Source organism: Doryrhamphus excisus, linkage group LG7 (assembly GCF_037039965.1).
Source record: "Doryrhamphus excisus strain RoL-2023G ecotype Guam linkage group LG7, RoL_Dexc_Guam_v1.1, whole genome shotgun sequence".
NCBI lineage: Eukaryota > Metazoa > Chordata > Actinopteri > Syngnathiformes > Syngnathidae > Doryrhamphus > Doryrhamphus excisus.
Genome location: NC_136363.1, coordinates 8825384 through 8850585, shown reverse-complemented (window position 1 = coordinate 8850585; position 25202 = coordinate 8825384). Strand labels below are relative to the sequence as shown.

General features: G+C 44.1%; 1 protein-coding gene across 1 annotated transcript in view; it reads right to left on the bottom strand.

Annotated features, from left to right (window-relative positions):
• Positions 1-14: 14 nt before the first annotated feature.
• dlgap3 (discs, large (Drosophila) homolog-associated protein 3) overlaps positions 15-25202 on the bottom strand; it is a 68991-nt gene continuing 43803 nt past the window's right edge. Inside the window, exons 3-13 of the mRNA XM_058046308.2 lie at positions 14329-15491; positions 10395-10609; positions 10013-10115; positions 9730-9946; positions 8550-9085; positions 7216-7310; positions 6374-6593; positions 6004-6298; positions 5786-5877; positions 5082-5228; positions 15-4743 (exon numbers count right to left, since the gene is read on the bottom strand). Of these exons, the coding sequence (XP_057902291.2) occupies positions 4438-4743; positions 5082-5228; positions 5786-5877; positions 6004-6298; positions 6374-6593; positions 7216-7310; positions 8550-9085; positions 9730-9946; positions 10013-10115; positions 10395-10609; positions 14329-15417 (3315 nt within the window). The 5' untranslated portion in view covers positions 15418-15491 and the 3' untranslated portion in view covers positions 15-4437. The remainder of the gene's footprint in view (positions 4744-5081; positions 5229-5785; positions 5878-6003; positions 6299-6373; positions 6594-7215; positions 7311-8549; positions 9086-9729; positions 9947-10012; positions 10116-10394; positions 10610-14328; positions 15492-25202) is intronic.

Below are 25202 nucleotides of genomic sequence, written 5' to 3'. Positions count from 1 at the left end.
TGTTACATTCTGTGTTTGGGGGGGGGTTGGGGGGGAGTAAACCACGTCACAGTGTGCCATCTCTCTGGGCTTTCCTTGGACACAACCGGATCCTTAGAAAACAAATGAGTATGTACACAATGAGAGATAAACAACCCAAACAAACATGATCCCATACTGCATCTTCAACGCCACACCTTTTTGTGTTTCTCGTGCATCACCGGTGGAGTTCGGAGACATAATAATAATAATGGTGTTGCTATTGCTATATGCTCCAGTCAAAGAATGTTCCTATGTACAATATGCTGTCTTGGCACTGTATCCAACAGAAGAAGACGTCTGGTGTTAAGGGAGATAACAGAGGTGTTGCTACATTGTATAGTGGACTACACAGAGTCTGTTCTTCCTCCTCTGGATGGAAGTTCGAAATGGAACAAAAAGCTTGAAGCATGTTTGGATCCTCCATCATCCCGACTGTCCATCATGGACCCAAGAGTCTTTGTCCTCCATCCTAGCTGCGCTTTTAAAAAAACAGATTACGCTAGCTATTGTACACAAGACTCAACCTTGACGAGCATTTTTTTTCTTTTTTACCCGTTTCTATATATGACAACACACTTATACTGTAAGAATGAGAGCGGTGGTAATAATGAACCCCCTTTTTTAATGGCAACAATCATACTATAACTAATAGTCATAATATTGCAGTAACAATATATGTGATATAGAGAAGAATCCGTTGGCAACTGTATTTACATTATTTTTGTAAACAAAAGAATGGCAGGGTGTTAATTACACAGTAATTGCTCAGTTGTCTGTGATCCACCTCTTTACGATATTAACAGTGTTGATACACACCAGTCAAATACAGTACAACCTCAGTGCTAAAGGCACATCAGAGTTTCAGATGCGCATATCCCTCAGCTGCTCTGAGGGGTCGGAAATACAATAAAATAACAGAATGATGTCAAATCAGAGTGCAAAATTAAAGTAAAAGTTAAGTATTCATATTATTATTTTTTCATATATATTATATTATTAAATGAAATAAAATGAGCAATAATACAATAAATACTACAAAAAAATAATGATTGTCTCATTTCTTTGGGGTGTAAAATGCAATTTAAAAGTAACATTTATTTTTATATAATTGTAATATTTTTTCCCCTGGCTAAAGTGTATTTTGAATATGGAAATTAGGTAGTTATAATTAATTTAATAAGAAATATAATTTCTTGGGAAAACAACCAATATTTGCGATATTTGGTTTATTTGCTTACTAATAAAATTAACAATGAAATAAAAAATACAGAGGAAATGAATAAAGAAATGTGATCATAAGAAATCATAATAAATAATGTTTTATGACAAAATGAATTACACCCCTTTGAGATATATATACAGTATATGAATGGAAATAACCTATCAAAACTATTTAAAATTCATTCATTCATCCATTTTCTACCGCTTATCCTCACAAGGGTCGTGGGGATGCTGGAGCCTATCCCAGCTGTCTTCGGGCGAGAGGCAGGGTACACCCTGGACTGGTCGCCAGCCAATCACAGGGCACATATAGACAAACAACCATTCACACTCACATTCATACCTATGAACAATTTGGAGTCACCAATTAACCTAGCATGTTTTTGGAATGTGGGAGGAAACCGGAGTACCCGGAGAAAACCCATGCATGCACGGGGAGAACATGCAAACTCCACACAGAGATGGCCGAGGGTGGAATCGAACTTGGGTCTCCTAGCTGTGTGGCCTGCATGGAAACCACTCTCCGACGTGCAGCCAATTTAAAATTATACAACTAAAAATAAACAACATTTACTTGTCTTTATTGTCCCCCACTCAGAGCAGCCTCTCAGAAATGTCCCAACTAAAACTCAAATCTGCTGCTACATGCCCCCTCCTCCACTAAATACACGCTGTACTGTACTGCAGTAGATGAGCTCTGTCTGCATCCGCCCTGCCTGTGAGTGTGGTGCAGAAGATGGCTACAAGAGTATCAGGTCAGGAACAGTAGGACATAAAAAAGAAAGCACTGTGTTCCCGTGTGTCCTTGGGGGGTTTGTGGCGTCATGTAGAGAATCCCCTGAGGACAGAGGCCTGGGTCATGTAAGGCTGAGGTACTCAGGGTTGTCCGTCCGGCTCTGCATGTTGTTGAGGGGGGGTTGTTTTACACTTTTGTGTGGTAAAGTCAGTCAGGTGTGTTTGAGTGGCGATATGCAACGTAAAGATTAGTTTCAAAGCCGTTTCCGCTACTGTGGATTGATACTTTTTTGAATCCTCGAGATGTCCTTCACAGTGCAGTAAAAGTATAAAAAGCAGGTCTTTGTGCTTTTGTTTGCTGCGCCTCAACCACCACTGCTGCAAAACGAATGAACCACAACGTCTTCACTTTTGAAGGATCTCTGTACAAACATTGTAAAATTCTCATACATACATATATATATATTATATATATTATATATCAACCACAACAAAAAGGCTACAAAATTAGCTCTCTTGTCGCCAGGCTCACAAAAACATGCAGTGTCAACAAAAAAAAAGTGAGGGCATGAATACTCAATCACCATATTGTCAGAAAATGTGATATTCTTCCATGTCTATACACTTCTTTCTGTAGATATTTTTATATACACACTGTAAACTTGGAACAGTAACCCCCACATATAGCTGGCTAGGCACATGTAGTTGGTTTCTAAAGTGGAAATACAGGGAGTGAAAGGCGGATATATCTCCAGAGAATTCTACTTGGCTTTTTTTTGTTTGTTTTTTTTTACCCTGTGAACCTGACCCAGCATTCACATAATAATAATTTTCACGTGTGCTGTGTCTGGATACGCCACACAGCAATAGCATCACACAAGTCTATATAATCATCATCCTCATAATAAATACTGTGGTATGTCACATTTGATATATTTTTCATGTACATACACTGTACTCAAGAGTCTATTCATCTAGAAATGTAGATTATATTATAAAATATACATCTCCCGTGAAATAATTGAAATAGTCGCCAAATATTAGGAGGAGGAAAGAAAAAAAACATGCGGAAATGGCCGAATTTTGAAGTAGTGATTGTTTTTTTGTCCACACAAACCTTCTACAAAACAGTCATACAAAGTGTTCAAATTGTGTTCTAACTTTTTTTCTTGTTTTGGCAAAATATTAAAATCATGCTACACTAAAGATTCATAAATGACCATAGCGACTTAATTGGCTCTTTGAAAATTAACTCTTTTGAAGCAATCTTTCCATTTGATTTTCTGACCCCTATTGTGCCGCTGTTGCACGTTTGGGTCCTAGTGGCACCACTTGGTGGCGGTATCGCCTCAGAATGAAACCCCCCCTCCCCCCAAGAAAAACCCTCCTCTAGTTACTGTCAGTGATGTCAAGGCTCTGATGCTACACTGCAAATGCTCCATTGGGCTAACATGAGTGTGCACATACTTGCTCATTCCAACAGCCTCGCTGTTGAATGCTAAATGACAGCCACACTGGAAAAAAAAATTACTCTGAGAATAATTCCATAGAATTATGATGATCAAGCTGTCATTGAATGAGAATTATGTGGTAGTGTTAAGTAAGTCATAGACTTATGAAATCGAGAATCACAGAATAGTACAAGAAAACGTCATCATCCACAACCCTTATGTGAAACATAAGTGTTATTATGTTTTCCTTTCAATAATTCTCATAACATGGCATTTTTGAATTTTAATATTCTATTAACTATATGACTTTTTTCGAAAAGAGGTCGGACGTAACTCACATAACATTAGGTGTTTTTCTTTGTAATAATTGTATTGTTTTTACCTGTATATAGTATTTTTATGTAACTTTTATTTCATGATATAACCACGTTATTCTCAAACTCTTGTGATTGGTGGTTAGGAAAACAAAACAATCCAAAATTAATCAATAACTTAACTGAGGATGCCGGCTGTTGTTGGTGTACCGTACCGTTAAAGGTCTTTAGGACTTTAAGGGCCTCCTTCTTTATCCATACTGGCAGTGTCAGCGTATGGATACATCTTCCTGGAACTGGCAAATTTTCCTTGTATGAGTTTTCCCTCCAGGAGTTTGAATACAGAGAGTCTTGTCATCTCCCGTTACGGAGGTTTTGTGCCTGTTGAGCCCTTTATTTTCAGTGATGCTCAAGCCGAACACGCCCGGGCATGCTACTAACTAGTGCGAGAGCCTCAGCGAGTGTTGCTTGTTTGTCGTCAGCAAAATGATAAATAAATAGAAAAAGGCGATAATTGATATCTGCTAGCTACTCTACGTTTTCTTTTAGGCCTCAGTGTCAGTAATATGTGCAATTTTCAAGACACACGAATGGCTGTTACTGCTTGAGAACTGAATTTGTAGTCATGGGAAGCGTTTTGAATGAAATGCTGTATTCTAGAGGAAGTGGTTTGCAGAAAGGGTGCAGGGTTGGGTTCAGAGTCGAGTCTGGGCTTCGGGAATGTAGATTTCGATACTGTCTGCACTCTCTGTGGCTGAATTCTGCCTGAAGGAGGCGGTACGCTTGGTTTGCAGCAGCCTCCTCCTTGCCTCTGTCCTCTGACGGTCCCCGAGGTCCAGGGACTTCTCCCTGATAGGTAGGGTGTGTCCCCCAACACGAGGCACTATCAGGCCTCCCGGCCCGCCTCCGATACCTCCGTCCCCGATGCTATCGGCCCTAAGGCACCCGCTCACCCCGCCTGCCGGCTTCTTTGGTAAGGGGGGAGGAAGCTTCTTATCCTCCTAGCCCGGCAAAGGTGACATGAATATGGGTAAACAGATTTTTATGGATGTGGCAAATTGCATAGGAACAAGGAAGTGACAATGGGTGAAAAACACAAATGGTCAGCGAGATATGATGCAAAAGAAAAAGAGGAAAAGAGAAAAAGTTGTTAGTTCTGATCATGAGGAGCCAGTGAACACCAATAAACACCTTCAGGTACATTTTCAGCTCAGTTCTTATCGCTCTTATAATGCAAAGTTTTGGAAGACATCTGCGCTACTCTTCTGTACACGGCCACTTTAGCTCTGGGGGGGTGCTGAAGGCAAACCAGGGCCGTCTTGACCCGCGGATCGCTCACCTTCTTTTCAGGGGGGAGCTTCCAACCAGAGTCTTTAAGCCTCTGGAGATCCTGAAACTTGACCCTGACGTCTTCTATGTTGAGCTGGAGGAGGTCCCACAAGCCTGCTAGGTCCTGAGAGGTGGGTTGGGGGTAAGCAGAGGGGTCCTGGGATAGGGGGAGACCAGATGAGGCACATAATGATTGACTAAATATAACTCTTAGTTGCAAATATATGAACCGTCGGTCTTTTTTTTAGTCAAGCTCCTGCAAAATGGCCACTTTAGGGCCATGCCAGATGAAGCCACCAAAGTGGGATACTGCCGCAAGTGTGTGCACCTTCGCACAGCGAGGCATGTTAAACAGTGAAATTGCAGTCGGGCATTGACAATAGGGCGAGAGAACACCCCCATCCGTGTTTTCTTACCGCTCCGATACCACCTCCATTCCACGTTTGTACCATTTATACAGGTTTTACAGTCAGTGTAAACGTGATGTAACGTTTGCATTTTTACCATTACAACTTACATTACAAGTGTTTCACTTATTTTCACACCCGTATGCCAAAATGTTACTGAAACAATTGCCTATACAGTTGTATGCCGGGGACAGTTTGACCCTGGAACAGATCATTTGTATTATTTCCTCTGGGAAGTTGCATCAGCGGCTCACAGCAGGCTGTAATGTGTGCTGTCATGACTTTGAATGCAATCGCATAAACTCACCACACTTTGTTGGCAGAGGCGGAAGAATTGCTGAACCTTCTGAGACATGAGCATCTGGGCGCTGCCAACTGCACTGCGAATCATCTCCAGAACTGGAGAGAAAATAGGGGTGTGGGGGGGGGGTGCGGTGCCGAACACAAAGCAGAGGTTGATGACAGAAGTTGTTTATGTGTTGCATTTGCTTCTGATTTCAAAGGTCACCCTTTCTGCAAACTCACTCTCCTCTGGGAGTTCGTTCTCCTCCGCCTCTCTCTCCATGTTCTGGCACCAGCCCTCCATCCTCTCCACTTCAGTCTGCAGGAGGCGCAGGAAGAATTCGCCGTCTCTCGTGCAGGGGGAAGCTCGGCCCGAGTCGGGGAGGCTGCGGGGGCCCTCAAGGGACGGCGTCCCTGCCCACGCGCGCTCAGATGTGAGGGGGAGTGGGGAGTGGGAACGTGGAGGAAGGTGCTGATGCTGATGCGACCGTGGGTCTCCTGGACACACCTCGGTGGTGTAGCCACTCTGGATGAAGTCCTGGAATGAGTCACATCCCGTAGGTGTCCCAATACTTTTGCTCATATAGTGCATCTCCATGGCCTGCGCACATACCTCTCTGTAGGCCCACTGTCCTTGTGTATGCACTGTGCGGTGGCACTCTGTGTACTGGCCAGCTGACTCCGGCTCTGACGAGTGCCTTTGGAAGGAGCAGCCAAACTGGAGGCTCTTGTCCTGCGTTGGCACGGCAACACTGAGCCCTGGGAAGCCCTCGGGGTCCAGGTCTGCCTGCACGCTCGCCGTCACGCTGTTGGAGCGCTTGAAACGGGCCCGTCTGCGACACAGGGAAGTCACAGCAGGCCGAGAGTCATCCGGTTACACGGTGCCATTGCACGCGAAAGCCTCTTTAAAATGCCCCCCTCCTCTTCATCCCGATAATTTAAGCAGTGACCGTCACGCTGCCATTCCAGTCAATAGTACTCACTCACTAGTGGTAAGTCATCTGGCATATGACACATCAAGTGCACGTCAAAAGACGAGCATTTATGCCATTTGTATTGACGTATACAAAATAAGTCCAATAGTAAAGTCCTTAGCTTTCAGAAAATATGACCTCTGGAAGACTTGAATAGCCTTGGCTGAGACTCCAGCATGTGACACACTAACAATAGGAGTGCACTTTAATTGCAAACAAAGCAGAAGGTGTTAAAGACTTCAAGCTGTGATGTCTGATGAAATGTTAAATAGAATCCAGGGGCAAAATCAACGAAAGGTGTCTGCGCCCATGGGGGGGCCCCAGACAAAAATAAAGGCTTTTGTAAATTATGCATTAGAAATGATGAAGGTCTTGATGAAGCTACATATTTTGGGACTAAATATAGAATTTGCACTTGTGCAAATGTCACAACATAAGCAAGTCTAAAGTGGTGGAATATATTTAACATTCTATTCATTACCTTTTGTCATCTTCCACCTGGACTCCTATGGAGTGGACCTCTGTCAGAGCTTTGCCCTCTGCGTCTGAATCTGACAGAGTCTCAGAGCTGTCCACCTGCCATGCAGGAGAAAAGGCACAATAAAACGCACAGGCTATAAAAGAAATATAACACAACTACTCATTGACTTAAATCATTTCTTTGTCACGATTCTTTGCGGTACCGTTTTTAATCCAATCATAATTCACCCCTGCTGTTGCTAGGTAAGAAGCAATCATCGGAGGCACCAGGAAGCAGGTGCTGTATATGTGATGACGTCATAACTACCGAAACGTGAGCAAGCAACTCCGACTAAATCGGGTATTTTTCGTGTTTCTTTTCTTTTAGAATATACTGTATATATTTCTATAGTGTGGTCATCTTTACATGTCGACTTTTCCTGTGTCTATAGCTTCTGCGTAGTGGACACTGTCAGTTTAAAATGACAGGTGCAATATTAATGCTAATTGTTAGCATGAGCCCCCTTGGCAATGACCTGACCTGCACAGATAAACAAGATGAATGGTGAGGATTGTACAGTTCATTTTATGCATACATTTATTATTTATACATGTCATTTGCAGTTTAGAAATGGAGCACTATTCATTCTCATTGTAGTGAAGTGTGCACTCCTATTACCGTTGATTATTTTAAATTGACATTATGTCATAACAGCAGTACGTATTAAGAGGCGGAATAATTAAAACAGACACCAACAAAAGACCCTGCTGGGATATGATAGGCCACCATGAGCTGTAATAATAAAAATGTGATATATATATATATATATACATATATATATATATAATTTAAAAAAGTCTGACATGAGTCAGCCAGAAATGTGTGTTTGGTATGCATCATAAGTAAACTCCAAACTGGGGGAATGACAAACACAGCTGCCAGGCCAGACGGCGATGTAATCGCTCATCTCATCTCTCCGCTTGGCAAGAAAGCAACAGAATGATTTCCTAAATGAAGTCTAAGGTCAGTGCATTTGCATTGTACTGTCACGCATGTCATGTTTCCAGTATTTAAACTATGATTTAGTTAGCCAATCTAGTGATAAATGTCACTTTGTTGTAATTGATGTGAGTCAGGAAGGGAGGTGTACCTATTTGTTCAGCTGAATAGACGCCATGTCCCAATTAAATAAGAAGGGAAAAACCTACCAACAGTAGTGTCAGAATTGATGTGCCATCTGTAAAGCTGACATTTACAGTATAGCATAAAGTGCTGATATTTTAGTTTTTAGGAGTCCTGGGAAAGTGACAACGACCACCAAGATATTATACATTTGGGGGACTTTCTCCTCGTACCTGCACAGCAATGGATGGCCTCCACTTCCTCCCGCCACATCCGTCATCCTGCCCTCCAGCTTTACTCAAAACAATGCTGTTCTGAGGCAGTGAGACCGACTTCCCCAGGCTTCCCCCGACGCGACTGTCCCTCTCCCTGGCTGGCCTCGGCGGCCCCTCCAGCAAACTGTCAGCTGAGCTGCTGTGTTTGGCCCTCACACCCACTCCCGGGCCTCCTCCATAGGGCACCAGCTCCCGCGATCCCCTGACCCCCCCGTCCAGGCTCTCTGCCGAGTTACTGTGCTGCCGGGAACGCCCTGGGCCTGTGGCAGTGTAGTAGCCCACTCTGGAGGAGCGTCCCGATGGTCCGTCGGTGCAGCCCAGGTCCACTGAATTACTGTGCTGCTTGGGGCGCATGTGGCTGGCGACGAGCTGTCCACTGCTCTGATAGTAGGCGTCCTGGGTAGACTCTGTGCTGCTCTGGGCACGCACGGATAGCGAAGATTTTGACATGCGAGGTGGGAGCGGGGGAGGAGCACCTTTGCGATAAGGAAAGACTGAAGTGTCAGAAGAGTGGGAGAAAGGAAGACAGAGGCATAGTGGGCTGTTAAGAGAAAAAGGGGTGTCATCTCAAAGGGGAGCAGGGATGGATACTTACAAAAGGGACAGACTGTAAGAAGAAAGGGGGAGGAAACATTGTGCAACATTGAAAGGGGTTAAAAATAGAGGGACAAAAAAATACATGATGTAACAATTTGATGAGAAAAAGAGAATAAATAAGCTTTGTTGCATGCATTTCAGCAAAAGGCAGGAAGTGACTCTTCCCTTAAGCTAGCCAAAGTCTACCTCTTAAGAAGATGAAGCAATTTCCTTAGAGATATTAAAATGACAACTGTTTCCCGCTCCTTAGTCTTCGCCTCCACCTTCACAGCTTTGCTGAACAGATGCACACAGTACACATCTTGCGTGGTTGCAGGTGAAGGTGGGATTGTGTTAGGTGAGGGAGATGACTACTGACACTTCCCAGAGGCTTTAATTCATCTCAGCGGATTTGCTTGGTTTTAGCTTGGAGTTTTCACGAGTGTGTAAACAAATGCACAAAGCAGCCTCTAAAATCCTAAAATCCATCCCAACCCATTTCCAGAGGAAAAGTGGCAATAGACAGAATCCATTCTGGGGTCAAACTGGCATACAAACTCACCAGCCCCGCCCTTGATGCTTCCCTGTGGACCTGACATAGAGAAGACGGAGAGACAGTCGTCGTCCTGGGAGCAGCCGGCCTGGATGGCGCGGACGTAGCTGTGGCTCCGTGTGCGGAACACCCCAGGAAGATCCAGGGCCTCGACCGCTTGGGACTCCACCTCTCCGAACATGGTCTCGCACACGGCTTCAAACTGTCGGTTCAGGGTGTCTCCCAACTAAAACAGACACAATTAATTCCGTTTTTTGATCTCCAACCAAAACAGTCACACGGTGACTATTACCTGTGAGCTAGTCAGCGAGCGGGTGTAGCTACGGGAGCGGGTGTGGCTCTTAGGGGTGGTTCGGCTGTTGGGGTAGGAGTCTGTACACTGTTTACACGAATACCTAAAGTTAAACAAAACCATCATTAGTATTACTACACTGGTGTCTGTACTAAGCTCTAAAATACCCAGTCAAATAAGTGAGATCATGCGATTTGTTGGATATGTCATCACTATGACTCACATCCGTCTCTAAATATGCAATGACACATTAAATGTCACAGATAAATGTCAGAACTAGCAACAACCAAAAAGACAAACAAACCAGTAGCGGAGTAAACAGATTGCAGTGTGAATGTGTTGTATCGTGATTATGCTAAACAGCGTGTATGCATCGTTTGACCTTTGATCCATGCTGATGGATCGTCTGAAGGCATCCCTCTGAGCAATCAGGGTGGACTTTGGCGACGCTTTGGGGCTGCTGTCCGAATCGGCGCTGTCGTCATCGCCCATGGCCTTGATGTAGCTGCCACTGCGCATGCGGCGGCAGGGAATCTCCCCTCCGCTGTCTGTGGCGCCGCCACCGCCATATCCGCCACCCCAGTCTTCTGAAGGAACCTGCAACATTGACATTTATGTGAACATCCACAATGAAACTATCAGCGATGAGAAAATACGACATAGTTGTGAGGAGTACAAGGTTGTTGACACACGGCAAGGCTGATGAAAAGTCTATTTATGGGTTAAGCAGGTCAGATGAGGTATTGGAAATAACAATACTTGTTATTGTTGTAAAAAACTTTTTCCTGTCACACAGGAAGACAGCCACGTAGAACACGTACATGCTGAGTTCAAGTAAACACACCACCGCTAGGGTGATCACAAAAGCACATGCATGGTCTCTCAAGAATGAGATATTATATGCAAAGTCAATTAAATGTTGACCCAACACTTAATTTACTTTGAATTCAATTTTCAACTGTTTTTTCTATGACAGCAAACAACTGTGTAGTCTCTAATTAGCACTTTGTTATTAGCAGTTGTGGCTGCAGGCAACCTCCTAATGTAGTTTCATATAGGGATGCCCTTATCGGCCCAATAGCAGCATAAAAATGTGGTATTGGTTGATATTGGTATCAGATTTTTTTCCCCGATCATGAAAACTGATATTACAAAAATGTGTTCATTCCACCACAGGAGACATGTCATATTGTACATGTCGGTATTGGAAATTGAGAGTTGGACAATATCTGCAAAAAAGCCAATATCGGACATCCCTAGTTTCATATTAACTGGCATTTGAGGTATCATGAGTGGTCCACATCCAGCGGCTGCATCTACCTCTGCATGTGCTTTAAAATGCTGATGATGTGATGTGACTACAACATTACTCCATAAAATTACAGCATTTATGGTATGTCAAAGGAATTATTATACATAACACAACATGTGTCCAGTAACCCCAAAAGTCCATTAGTTTTTGTTTGAAATCCTACTAAATTCCCTTGAGAACGGGCTGTACATGCACATGATCGAGATGGCGCCAGAATGCGACACAGCGACTTACAGAAAGAGAGAAACTCTGACAGCTGGAGAAACACTTGACGTGCCAGAAAGAAAAGAAGCAAGCGTCAGTCGCGTGCTGACAAATAAAACAAAGAGCGGCAGGTACCCAAGCAAGGCGGACAGACGGACAAAACGTAAAGAGACAGACAGGAGAGGTGGCAACGCCCATGCGGACGCACGAGGTGATGAAAGAGAAAGGGCAAAGTGAAAAACAAATGAAGAGGAGAGAAGAAACGGGAAACCAGGCGGAGAAGACAGATGGGCAAAGCAATGAGAGTTTGATGAGAAGACAAAAACATACACAGTCAGGAACGAGGACAATGATGAGGCACAGAAACCTGACATAAAGCAAATGAAACAACAATAATTGCATTGTGGAAAAACACACAGCACACATTTCCACTGGAATGAGTGTAGAACTGCAGTGCAACACACTATGCAATATTACACTATGTTTTCACTAAACCTTGTGGTGCATTCATGCACATTTTGGTGCAAGTCCAAGATGATTCAGTGTAAAAAGCCACAAAACTTTAACGAAAGCAGCAATCTGTAGTCACACACCTACATGGAAATGACACACAAAAGTCAATGCCTGAGGCTTTGGCATCCACCCGAGTGCCCCATTTTTAAGGTCATCACTTAAAATATGTTTGGGTCTAATCTGCCAACCCCTGTGGTCTTTTACTATCGCTTCCCATTCTCTCATCCTGCTCTTCCCTGCTTCTTTTGCTTTGCCCCTGTGACAACCATCACCTTTATCTCTTTTCAGTCCCTAAGCTTGGATTCCTATCTCTGCACCCCCGGTATGTTTCCCTATCATTGTTGCTGCCACTTTATAGTTCTCTCCATGTCACTTTTTTATCATTCCTTATCTATCAGACACAGGCATTTTATGATCAACACATGATGGGCATTTGATGACATTTCTACATTATTTATTACTCACCGAATGTTTGAATGCGTCAATGACAATTTTGTACTGGGCAAAAATATAATTATTTTTAAATGGACTGTTCGCAACACAACACGAGCTGCAGCTGTGAGACGCTGTCTCACTCTTTATGGTGTACTCTTCTTCAGCAGGTATCAGCAGCTGTGTGTCGAACAGACGGCACCTTCGGTTCTGACCCCACTCAAGGTCGTTCACGCGATAAACATGTCACGCACCTCATGGCGGCGCAGCAAGGAAAGAGCACGGACAAGAATGCAAGGTGATGGACAATTTTTTTGCGACCCACTCAAATCAGCTCTTTGACCCACAAGTTGAGAATCACTTGGCTATGCAACAAAAAAAAAGTTAGTCACTTCCATTTTACAAACTGAAGTCACAGGCTGGTTTTATGTCATGCACAGGCCAGATTTGGACCGCAGGCTGCCAGCTGAATTGCCCTTTAATAAAGCATGATTAATGTTATTATGCCTGATGACAGGGCTTTGAGAGGCAGTGGCAGTGGGACGCCAACATGGAGATATTAAAATCTGAGTGCCGCAATTGTTAAGTTGAAATGAATTCTGATGGTGACACATTTGGAGAATACCTTTCATTCCACTTGCATGAACACAATAGAAGATTAACTCTCCCAAACTGTGGTTAAAAATTACAAAAACATTTGGTTTCTCCATCCTGTCAAAAATGTGTAATATAAATAAAGCTCTGTTGTTACAATTACCAAGGCACCAAATTAGAGCTGATGCTTTGCCTTAAGGAAGCTGCTCAGAAGCCATGCATCAATGTGTCAGACTTCACAGGCCCATCGAAACACACACTCACTTTCTCTCTTTCGCTCTCTCACACACACACACACACACATACACACACACGCTTTGTATCTGCAGACCTCAGCTGTGGCTAAAGGATGAAAGTTGGCGAAACACCAAGGACTTCTGTGGCTACCTGCTGTTTTTGTAGCAGTGCTTCTGCAGCGACACAGTGGGGGACTTGTGAGTACTCGATACATGCGTGTGTGTGTGTGCCTTCATGTCAATCAGAATTTGAAGTGCACAAAACGAGTGAAAGAAGCACTGGGAAAAAAAAGTGAGAGACAATCAGTTTGGCATGTAATCTTAAGTGTGTTCATTTACTGAAGACTATTTTTGCAAAATCAGGCGTAGAAGGCAATTACAGGGCACCATGTCCATGTAAGACATGATGCACAGGATGTTGACATATTTGGCCCACCGGTGGGAAGATAAAGAGCCTTATGACATCACGTAGTGGACCTCAGGCCCAGCAGGGAGTGTTCTATAACCAGCAAGTGACGCACACGCTCTGTGGTGGGGAGCGGCATCAGAAAGAGGAGAAGGCAGGTGGCTTTCCGGACACAGCAGGCGGTTAGCTTTTCTGCACATCTAAAGAGGCGTGCTACCTATAGGGCCCGATCGGTGCTGCACAATGCGGCCAAGTGACTGACCACAACCTCCACAGTGAGATCTGACAGCGTCGTAGTTTCTTACACCAGTCACGTCACTTTCTGCCTACCTTCTGCTCTCTTCGTCTGCTTTTGTCAGGGCTAAACGCTATTCACACTGGTTTGTTGATTTGTGGTGAGCATGCCACATTTACGTCTGCTGCCTTCTTTCCTTTTATTGGTGCTGCTGCTTACGCTAACTGCAAATTGCCAGGCGTGCGAACGCAATTTGAGAACCCAATGCGATCCATCAGCAGACTCGTGTGGGCATGAACAGACGCTAGCGTACGTTTCATAAAGTCTGCACAGGATTTACTAGTGTTTTGCCTCTTATGCAAAATCCTGTAGGCATGCACTCACCTGCAGATAGTGGAGCGTCCTTTCCTTCAGTTTGTTCTCAATAGGCACCAGGGCTTTATCATAGCCTCCTCCGCCCCCCCTGGAAGGGTACACCTCTCTGGCTTGACTGACTGTCATGGCCGACCACGTGCTCCTCTTCAGGGAATGACCAGGGTGACTGTGGTGTCCACCCCCTTCACTTCCGGCCAGGGCAATAGTGGTGCAGGCCATGCACTCCCCGGGTGGCGGTCCACCACCTCGCTCCTTGGGCCTCTTCATGGTGAGCTCCTGGATGGCTGCATCCAGGCTCTCGTGCCCACTGGGGTATCCCCGCCTGCCGCCACTCACCAGGAAGCTGCTGTCACTATCCAGGTTGTCATCAGAGCTCCACCAACCAGCTGTCCTGCTACGGTGTCGTCTTCCAGACTCGTGCCGAGAGTCCCCGCTCTTACTGCGTTCTCTTGATTTGTTCCTCCGAGCAGAACGAGATTGGTGACCGGAGTAGTGACCCCCGCTGTCCTCCCCACCACTCCTGTGGCCTCCTCCTCTCTCACCTCTGTAGTCCCCACCTCCTCTTGTGCCGTTGTACTCCCGTTTGGATGGGGCCTCCAGCGAATGGGACTTAGCAAAGAGACGCTGCACGGAGTTGACGAGGTGGCGGATACGCGAGGGGCTCTCGCTGCGTGGCTCAGCGCCCCCGCTGGTGGTGCGCTGATATTGCAACGTGTGGAAGCCATCAGGGTGGAAGGGCACCTGCTTCTCAAACTGGTCCATCAGGTTTGGAGGGATGCGGTGCATCTTCCCTCCGTGACCTGATGACAAACAGTCTTCACACGAGTCAAACGACTGAGGCGGCGGATGATGGCTGAGGTGGGAGCGGGGGAAGGTGCCCCCACCAGAGTGGCTATGAGAATGTGAATGGGAGTGGTGCCTCTCCAGCGCCAAGGCCTCAGCTGCACTTCCCGCAGGATAGTAGTGGCCATCGCTGTGACCGTGATAGTATTCTCTGCCTGGGCCGTCACAGTCCTCGGGGGTGCAATGGCAGGGGCCTCCTCCGCCACCACCAGAGGAATGCTGAGACATGCTACGGCTGACATGGTACCCTTTCATATGCACCGGGGCGTGATGGGCCGTCCGGGCGGAAAGGGGGCGCTGTGGGCGTGACAGGGCTGCACAAGTCTCACCTGCAGGCACAAAGGAGCTGTGGTTAGCTGTGGGGGGAAATGTTATTTAATCATTTATTCTGGCTTGTAATCAGCAGATATTTCACAATGTAGTTGCATAACGGTCAAAATACCCATGGCATCCTTTGAAACAAAAAAGCATAATTCTTGAAAATGGTACCTTGAGTAAACTCAGGTATGAAATGTGACTTGTTTGAAGTTGATTACTTTGCAGATTGATGTGGAGATTGTTTTCTGTCTTCTGTGAAGTGGCATGATGAAGTGAAAACAATGTTTTGTCTTTTGATTAACATATTTATTGCTGTACGCTTCATTTTTTTTTTTACCAGCGAAAAAATGCTAAATCAAGCAGAGTAACGGTTAGCATCCATCCAACAAGCTCCAGAGAGCGACCACAGACAGATTTCTTTAGCTCGTTCATCTTAATGGCTGGCGGGCTGATATATCAACAGTATTAGTCTTTCTCTTTGCTTTCCACCTCAGGTCTTTCATGGTGCACGTCCACCCCTTTCCTCATGTTGTCTGCCTCTTTCCTCCATCCATGCCTAAAGGGGTTCTCTGCACAGTCACATGATTTACAGCAGAGGCAAACGACGTGTTTATCGATTGACTGCATCCTGCGGAGGCCATGGTCGGGGATCTGATTTTATTCATACATTTTTCTCCCCGATCAATTATGGCATCATTTCACCATGTGAGTGCTTGCAATTAACACAGATACCATTGTCTTGAACACGATGGGGGGGGGGGGGGGGGGGTGAACCAAACCAAACAAATGCAGAATGTGAAATCAATGCACTCGAAGACGCTACAACATTATCATATATTGTATGCTGTATGAAAAATAGGAATAATATCTCAGTCATTGTCACCACGTGCTTTACAACCGATGATTCAATTCCAAATGGAATCAAAGAGAGTTTATTGGCAGCAGTGGCTATGATCACATCTCTATTAACCACTTTACTGCTCTAACAACACAGTAATTGTGAGAAAAGAGCGACGTTCTAATGCACATATGCGTCTCCTCTTCATGTTTAAATATGGTTAGAGTTAAATTGGCTCAGGAGCCTGGAACTCGGCGGGCGCATGTGTGCTTGCACAGATGAGACATCGGGGGACATATGGGGAGATAATCATTCAGTATAGAGTGTGGCCAGTTGGCTTTGATTGGCTGAATGAGAGGAGCTCTGCGGGAGGTTCAACGGCATCCAGCCATGTGACTGGTGTAGCCATGACAGCCTGCATCTCCTTTTTGGTGAAAGCTCATCATTAGATTGTGGAAGTGTCTGGTGAGGGTAAACAATACATACTTGAGGGCCACAAATATAAAGACGTCCCTGTGTTTTTTCAAATACACCAACACCAAACAGGCTTGATACAATACAATGAGCAGTGTGAATAGACAACAAAGTGCACAATGTCGTTATGCCTGCAGGAGTAAATTAAATCAGGTGTTTATCAAGACGGCTTTGTGGCAGGCTGCTGGCGAGAAGAGCTGCCAATCACTGTGACACGCACACAACCCTAAAGACAGCAGCAGAGGAAGTTTCCAGCTATTCCTATTATTTTTGTCCCTCCACATGTCACCTTCTCCTCTCAGCCGCTCCTCCTGACCTACTTCTATCCATCCAGCAGTCACGCCTGTCCCTCGCCACGCTCCTCTCCTCCTCCAGCCTTCCCTTTTAACATGTCCATCTGGTTCTCTGCCTTTTAGCGAATGTTTGTTTTCATTCTTGACATCTTGATATGTCATCTGGTTCACCAAGGCAGTCTTTTTTGGATGTTATCCCCAAACTTGATGGTTAACATTTTTAGTACATGTGTGGAAGCACATAATAAATTCATTCATTCATTCATTTTCTACTGCTTTTTCCTCACGAGGGTCGCGGGGGTGCTGGAACCTAGAGAGGCGGGGTACACCCCGGACTGGTCGCCAGCCAATCACAGGGCACATATAGAAAAACAACCATTCACACTCACATTCATACCTATGGACAATTTGGAGTCGCCAATTAACGTATCATGTTTTTTTGGAATGTGGGAGGAAACCGGAGTACCCGGAGAAAACCCATGCATGCACAGGGAGAACATGCAAACTCCACACAGAGATGGCCGAGGGTGGAATTGAATCCTGGTCTCCTAGCTGTGAGGTCTGCGCGCTAACCACTTGACTGCCGTGCCGCCCCACATAATAAATGCTTAACTGAATTTCACACCATAGGCGAAGAAACAAGTCTTCCATTCATTTTCTATACAACTTTTCCAAATTTCAGGCCAGAAGCATTGTACGCTCTAGGAGCAACTGCTATCCTCATGTGCGGCATTTTTCCACAAACACTAGCTGTGTTGTACACATCAGTTGCAATAATACCAGCTGGTCTGGATACACATTTTATCCAAGAGGAGACTGAGGACAGCATGAATATGGAGAGAAAGGGCAAGAAAGTTTGTGGACTATAATACTGCCTTTTCAAATACTTGAAATATATTTGAAAAATATATTAAAATAAAATATATGACACGTTCAGTTGTTAATATTAAATGTTAAATATGTGTTGATAATCATCACAACTGTTATCACTGACATGAAGGTTGTGTTTGCCACTATGTTTCATGCACTTAATATTGTACGGTTATCTTTCTTTTTATTTCCAGGCTTAGAGAACGTTTCATATTCAGGTAAATTTAATTTGCCGAGTCCCATGTCAGCATGTACTGACTCGATACCAACTTCTTTGATGGACGCATATCCGCTTGTGATGGATTGTATCTTTATCTTTCCTCTCCCTGAATTTGCAGGCCCAACTATTCAGTGGGGAGTTGGAGCGACAACACGCTGTCATGCTGCTGATGTTTAACACTGCTTAGCATCAACCTGACTGTTGCAGAGGCTTTACTCTGGAGCGCTTCTCATTAAATATTTATGCGATCATGCCAGCTGCTCTGACCCACTTTGCTAACAGCTGAGTCGGCCCGCTGTCCTCGCTATCTCCATGAGAGCACGGGTCACGGGGTACTTCACATCAGTGATGTACTATAACTTCAAGACCTTGACTACCCTATTAAATTCTCCCCCCCATCCAGTGAATAGAATGGCCGCTCTGTAATCTGAAGGTGTCAGGTTCAAACCTTGAGGCGCGCAGAGGTTCCCATCGGCGTATCCTTGAGCAAGATACTGAAGGTCTAATTGCTCCCAGTGAACTGTGAGTGAGAGACTGTGTGGGAATTGTCCAACATTTTAGGCGAATGCAAGGTGGAATGTTGCACCGCGTTTTCTTTGAGATGCATTGACCACAAGCAAGACATTCATGTCATACATGTGGAAAATGCAATATGTATTGCTATTGTCTGTTTTTTTGCTACAAGGCAGACAATAGCAGGCAGGCACGAGCCAGCCCCTGTCTTTGCCTTCATTGAAATGGCTAATGCTGCGAGGCGGCAAGCATTGTGTGCCTGAACACTGGCTTTGTTGGACCGCAGATACAATGAAGCGTGAGCTCCATGCTGATATGTCGATGCATTTGAGAGAGTGAGAGGATGAGCAGAAAACAATGGTGCGGTTTTTATTAGCCCTGTAGGAGAGAGTACAGTAGAGTCCAAAGGTACCAGCTCCATCATGGAAAGTGTGGCAGGAAAAAAAAATATAAATGTGGAAGTGGAATTAAAATAGGTTTGGCTCAGCTGTCTCTTGGCATGCATTTATTCTTTGGCAGCCAGACAAATCTACATTCTGGGAATCATTTGTACACTCTACGTCATCTCTCGCCATGAATGCTACGTCTTCATTTTTCTCTCACATGAACACACATGCATCTGTCTCCTGGCTGGAAGATCCAGGAAGACCTGAAGATAATGGGAAACATTTTGGAAGGGGAGGAAAACTTGTCATCTGTGTCCATATACGGCGGGAAAGGCTCGACAGAGAATAAGGCGGAGAGACATGCAAAGATAGGATTGAAAGTAATGGCTTTGGGTTTTAAAAAATGCAAAGCACCTGCAAGGCGGGTAAATGCTTTTATATCTATTTTAGATGAAGACTTTGTAGCTGGGGAATTTCAAAGGCAGAAGTTGGTGTAAAATGATGGCAGTGCAGATGCTTCCAGTCACGTGTACATTCCTTGTGCTTTGCTACCGTTCAATCAAATGCACTGGACATGAAAGAAATGATATCTGAGGGACTGGCAATTGAATGTTGAAGAATGAGATTATCGTGCAGTAGAAACAATGCACATATTCCCAAACAAGTATAGCCTATACTTGATTTGAACTTATCATACACCAACATAAAGAAGTTAATTGCAGTAGTCCGCCCTTAACGGGACAATCCACCTTATGGACCCAACATTTTGCTATGAGGGTGCTAAAAAGACGAGGCATTCGGTGACGGAGTATAGACTCAGGCGACTCAGACATGGTGGATCTCCTTCGATCCCCCCTCATACCCCCTGTTTTTGTACACTTCACCTCTATAAACTGCCAAAGATGAGTGCAACAGAAACCGTAGCCCAAAAAACGTACCTTGGTTTACATGTACAGTTGCACCCCTGAGTGCTTAATGCTTCTGTCTCAAATAAACTCCATAGTGGAAGTCAGCATGCATGCAAGGGATCATATGTGTGACAGACATGATGATGTCCACAGCACTTGGGAAATATGCTGCTATCATCAGGGCAAAATGGAAGAGAGCCTTGGGGGCAATTCCTTCTGTCTTGCTCTCCTGGTTTTCCTCCCCCTCCTTATTCCAGTGTGTACACCCCTGTTTTCCTCTCGCAGCTCTACAGTGCAACCCATTTTCCCATCTTTCATATCCAGAATCGCCCCTCCCGACATGAAGAACATGGCTTGTGTTTTGGTGCAAAAGGGACCATTCTCGGCAAATGCGCAAAGGATGCGAATCGCTGCCGTGAGGCGTAAAGCACCAAGTCAGCCTGAGGCAAGAGAGAAAAAACCAGACAAGTCATCTGACACCACGCTCATTGCCACAATGATTGACACACTCCCCACTGGTGTAATGGTACAACTGCTACCTTTTAAAAGTTTCCCATACATTTGTAATACTCCTAAAATGCGTCTAACTCAATTCAGCTTAAAGTCAAATCGTACAAAAATAGATTTTAATGGGTCAGGTCCTAGCTACTCAGGGGCTGCCCAAAGTGACTTTTTTGATGGTGCCCAGAATTCCTAGCGGTGCCCCTGTTTGTGATACAGCGACATGGTGAGGCCCCTGTTCATATCGCTCAAGGGTGTCAAAACAAGCCCAGCTTCGTCACCACGAAATGAGCACCCTTTCCTGCCTGAAAAGGCTTCTGACAGTGACTTAATAAGAAAAAAAATACAAACAACACTTGGACACCGTTGCCTGTGAGTAATTGGCTTACCTTCTCTCTCTTTCCACCTCAGTTACAGGAGGGGATGTTGCTGAGGACATGAGATGCCCGCATAACAGGAGATGAAAGGTAATAATAAGAGAATAGCATAACAGGCTCATTCGGAGGTTCAGCTCATTAGATTAGACGTCAGGGACCGGGCCTTCTGCAGGGAGCGCCTCTGTGGCACGCACACATGTAAATACAGCTTATTTGGATATTACTCCCACTTTCATCCTCTCATATCTCACTTTGTCTTAATCCGCTCTGCCTTTTTGATGTGCTCCCGCTCTCTCGTTTCCCATCGAGACGTCCTCCTACTTTCTTAATTCGATTTATCCGACTCCCTCATTTGCCTTTGCTTTGGTCACCGTGTACTTTTTCATGTTGTAGCATTTTACCAAGGCAGATACAAGTTGTACATCCTGAAATATGGATTACATACATGAGTTAATACAATCTATTTTTCATCATTGTTTATCCCTATAGGAATGGCTGCTGAACAGCTAATGAACTTTTCAACTCTCTTTCACTTTTGGGTTTCTTTCCTACGTTCCCTCTCACTCTCTCTTTCTCTCTCTCTCTCTCTATCTCTCTCTCTCCAAAAAGCCTGCCATCTCTCCCCGGTCTAGGTTGTGTTGTGCTGTATTACAAGCTCTCCTGACAGATAATCAAAACTAGATGAAGGTAGACGCAGCTCAGAGAACGCTCACGTCACACATTTGGCTTGCAGGCTGGCAGCTTCACCCAGAATCATCTCCAGTCTAATTACTGTACACAGGTTATTTTCAACAACATTGTCTAATTCATCAATTCTTACCTCTACGATCACCTTCCAGATGAGGGATTGTAATACATTATCTTCTTCCACACGGTTAATAGCAGTGATGTAAGCATGGTGTAAGATAAAGAACGTGTAACAATCTATGAATGGACCTTTCAGGGAGGCTGCATTGACAAGGTCAAGGATTGCTTTTAACTTTGAAATGAATCATTTACGATCTATGGCCACTCAGGAAAGTCCACCTGCTGGGGAAGACAGTAAGATATAAGGAAATACTATTCTGCAGCTACTAAATGGATTTTTCTTTGAAAATGTCAAATACACTTTCCAAGGTCAAGAACAAACTCACTTAATCTCAAAATAGAATGTCTGCAGTAACTCAAGATGACGTCCCAGAGCTTCTGTTTGACTGGCAAGCTGTGTTAAAAAAAAAAAAAAATCACTGCAACAAGCACTTGACAGGAGAGACAAATCAGAAAAGAGAGGTGACTCACAAATTAACAGCATGCCGTGTGACTGATTGCTCTAATTGAAGTCACAAATATCCAGGTTGTTGACAGATTCCCGGCAACCATTCCCTTGCCGGAGTCGTTGGCTGCAGCTGTGACCACATGCAAATTACACACCGTCAGTACCATACGCACTCACTTCTAACCAGCTGATTCTACTGTTGCTAGGTTACTAGGTGAACTAGGTTACTAGTCTCCCACTTATCTGCATATGAAATGATGAGAGAGTCCACCGGGATCAATGGGGTCAATCAGTTTTGAATTAGCCTACGAGGGACTAATTATTTGCCTTTAGAAGCAGAGATGTTGAAATGCAAATACACCTGCAAAATATGCAGTATCTATAGTTACGTAATGTAAGCGTATAGGCGGCGGCTGCTTGTGCACGGTCTTTGATGCAGGGTTGCTACTCTGTCGCTTTGAGGACAGATCCAATGCTTCCCTTTTCTTTCTTTTCTTCATCAGTCCAAATATCAAACAAATGAGTCGCATAACACTAAATGTGCACTGTAGGATTTTACAAGTGTTTTAAATGTACCTTATTATGCAAAATTTACTTTAGGATGTAATGTTTACGAGCACCAATGGTGAGAAAAATCCGTCATCACCCTCACTTTTGTGCTACACTTTGGAGACAAGAGGCAATATAACGCTTGATTTTGTTTTTGCAGGTTTTTCGTCCTGAATAAAAAGGCTTCACTACACGTCTTTAAATAATGACTGGACCACTGCCGATGATGTCAGCTACACATGTGAAGGTGAGGTTTTGTTTTCATCAGTAAATAGGCTAACCTAGCATGAGGTGAAAATGTGACTGTAATGGAGCTCACTTAGCTATGCTAGTGTAGCTAATGTTTGTTTGCTAATCCAACTCGTCAATGTTCTGTTGTTCTGCGTATCCAGTCGTCTTTTGCTTATCGTGATTGTTTGGTTCCAATCAGTGAATTTCCATGAAGTAGGATTCAATATGAATAAATGCAATATTCATGTAGTTATGCCTTAGAAAACCTGATTACGATCTTCCGAATACAGTTTTTACTAAAAAGCAGCAATTTTTGTTTGCTTTTTTGCCCCTCTGAATGTTCTGCACTCCTGTTTCAATTCCTGTAGGTGTTGTGTGGCTGTAACTCAACTTCTTATAGCTGAGGTATTTTATGTTCTTTAAATTGCAAACTGGTTGAGACGGAATCAACAACACCTCTGCTGGTCACAGCCAAGGGGTGCACTGCATTTGGCCCCCATTTCACCCAAATACGACCAGCCAATTAAACATAAAGCGGATGTCCCCTTCCCCACAAGATGCATTATACAAATGTATTCTATACATTCAGCAATCCTACTGTAAACAAACCTCCAGAACCACACAATAGGGGGGCAATTGAGTTGTGCAGAGAGGTCACCCGTGGTAGCAGGGACACAGCTGTGCAATATGTTACAGGTGACAAGCGGGGAGACTGTGCAGCTTAGCACACGCTTAACCCCCTCCACATATTTCTCACTCGCTACAGAGAGGCTAACAAGGCAGCTTACTGAGCTGTGAGTTGACAATGCAGGAGGTCACACCAGATTTTTCAAGGTACCGTTATGATGAACGTTCTCTCACTGTTATCTCCTTTTGTTGGGGATGAGAACATGGAATTCTATAATTGAATGCCGGGCTCATTGCCCATTCAGCGGTTGCAGCTACTGTATATGCTACATGGATGTACAATTATATTTGCTCAATTCATAGTCAGTACGGTGCGCTGCACACACACTACTATTCTTTTATTAAGCTAATATTATCCAAATTGAATTAACTGAGGGTAATTTCATTTCTGCAATAGATACTATCTAATGGTATATTCTCAGTGCCATGTCTCATTACTACACTACTCCTTCAAAAAAGACACCCCAAAGTGGCGGCTCCTGTATCGAGGCAAGGGGAAATCCGACAGGGCATATGAAATGAATAAATTGGTATTTTGGTTGACGCACCTTCAAATAGCACACAAAGAAAAGTCAGTAGTGCAATAAATGGGAAGGGCTCCTCATTCATTCCAGTCAACATTCAGAATCAATCAGAACTGCCTGCAGAAAATGAGGGAGGGAGAGATTAAAAAAAAAAAAGCTGGTGACATTCAGGAGACAATCACTGAAGCTCCAGACAAAAGAATAAGTATTGCTGAGGACGGAAAGTAGGGGGGGAAAAACTACTCTGCTTTTGTGCTCTTCCTCATTATGAAGTACAAAAATCGATGCAATCTAACCAAGCAAAACAGTGAGTGTAGACCAGAGTGAGGATGGAAATTGGGAGGGTGGGCAGGAGAGAATAAAGACTTCATTAATCAGCGCGACTACAGGGCCTCGTTTATCATACCATTGTTGAAACCTATACGTTCCATCTCAACTGCGTCCGCGCCTTCTCATTGCTGAAGGGTGTAGACATGCTCCCACGATCACGCTTTAGTGCTCAAACGCTGCATTTATTTGTTGGCCACGTTCTCACATCTCTCATATATTTGATATATTTCCTTTGTTTTTATCTGTTTCACATCCTCATCTCTCCCTTCATCCAATCCCCTCTCAGTTCTGCCAATCAAATCTAGTGCTACAGTACAATTACTGACACCTAGTGACCAGCGTAGAGTACTACTTGTCATTGTAACCGTTTCGAATGCCTTGTCTGAATGCCTTATATTTCTATTTTTTCATTTTAGTCATTTTTATGACTGCAAATGCTTCATTTAGGTAAAAAAAAATATGGAAAGATTGGTTAAATATGCATGAATTATTAATTAGGAATTAATTAATGATGAGTGAAGCTGTGAAATTGGCGAGGGATTACTCTAGGGATATTTTATGTTCTAAAAAACCACCGTAGATCAATTTCCTTGGGCTGGTTATGTGCTCTGATTTATAAATGATCTATCTTCTGTTGATAAAAACCTAGCTGCAAGCTGTCAATCAAACATAAAATGAGCTGGCAAGGTCAAGTCACATGTTTAAAGCCATGAATTATTGAACTAGACTGCAAGTTTCTCACTGGTGAATATATTATATATTGTAT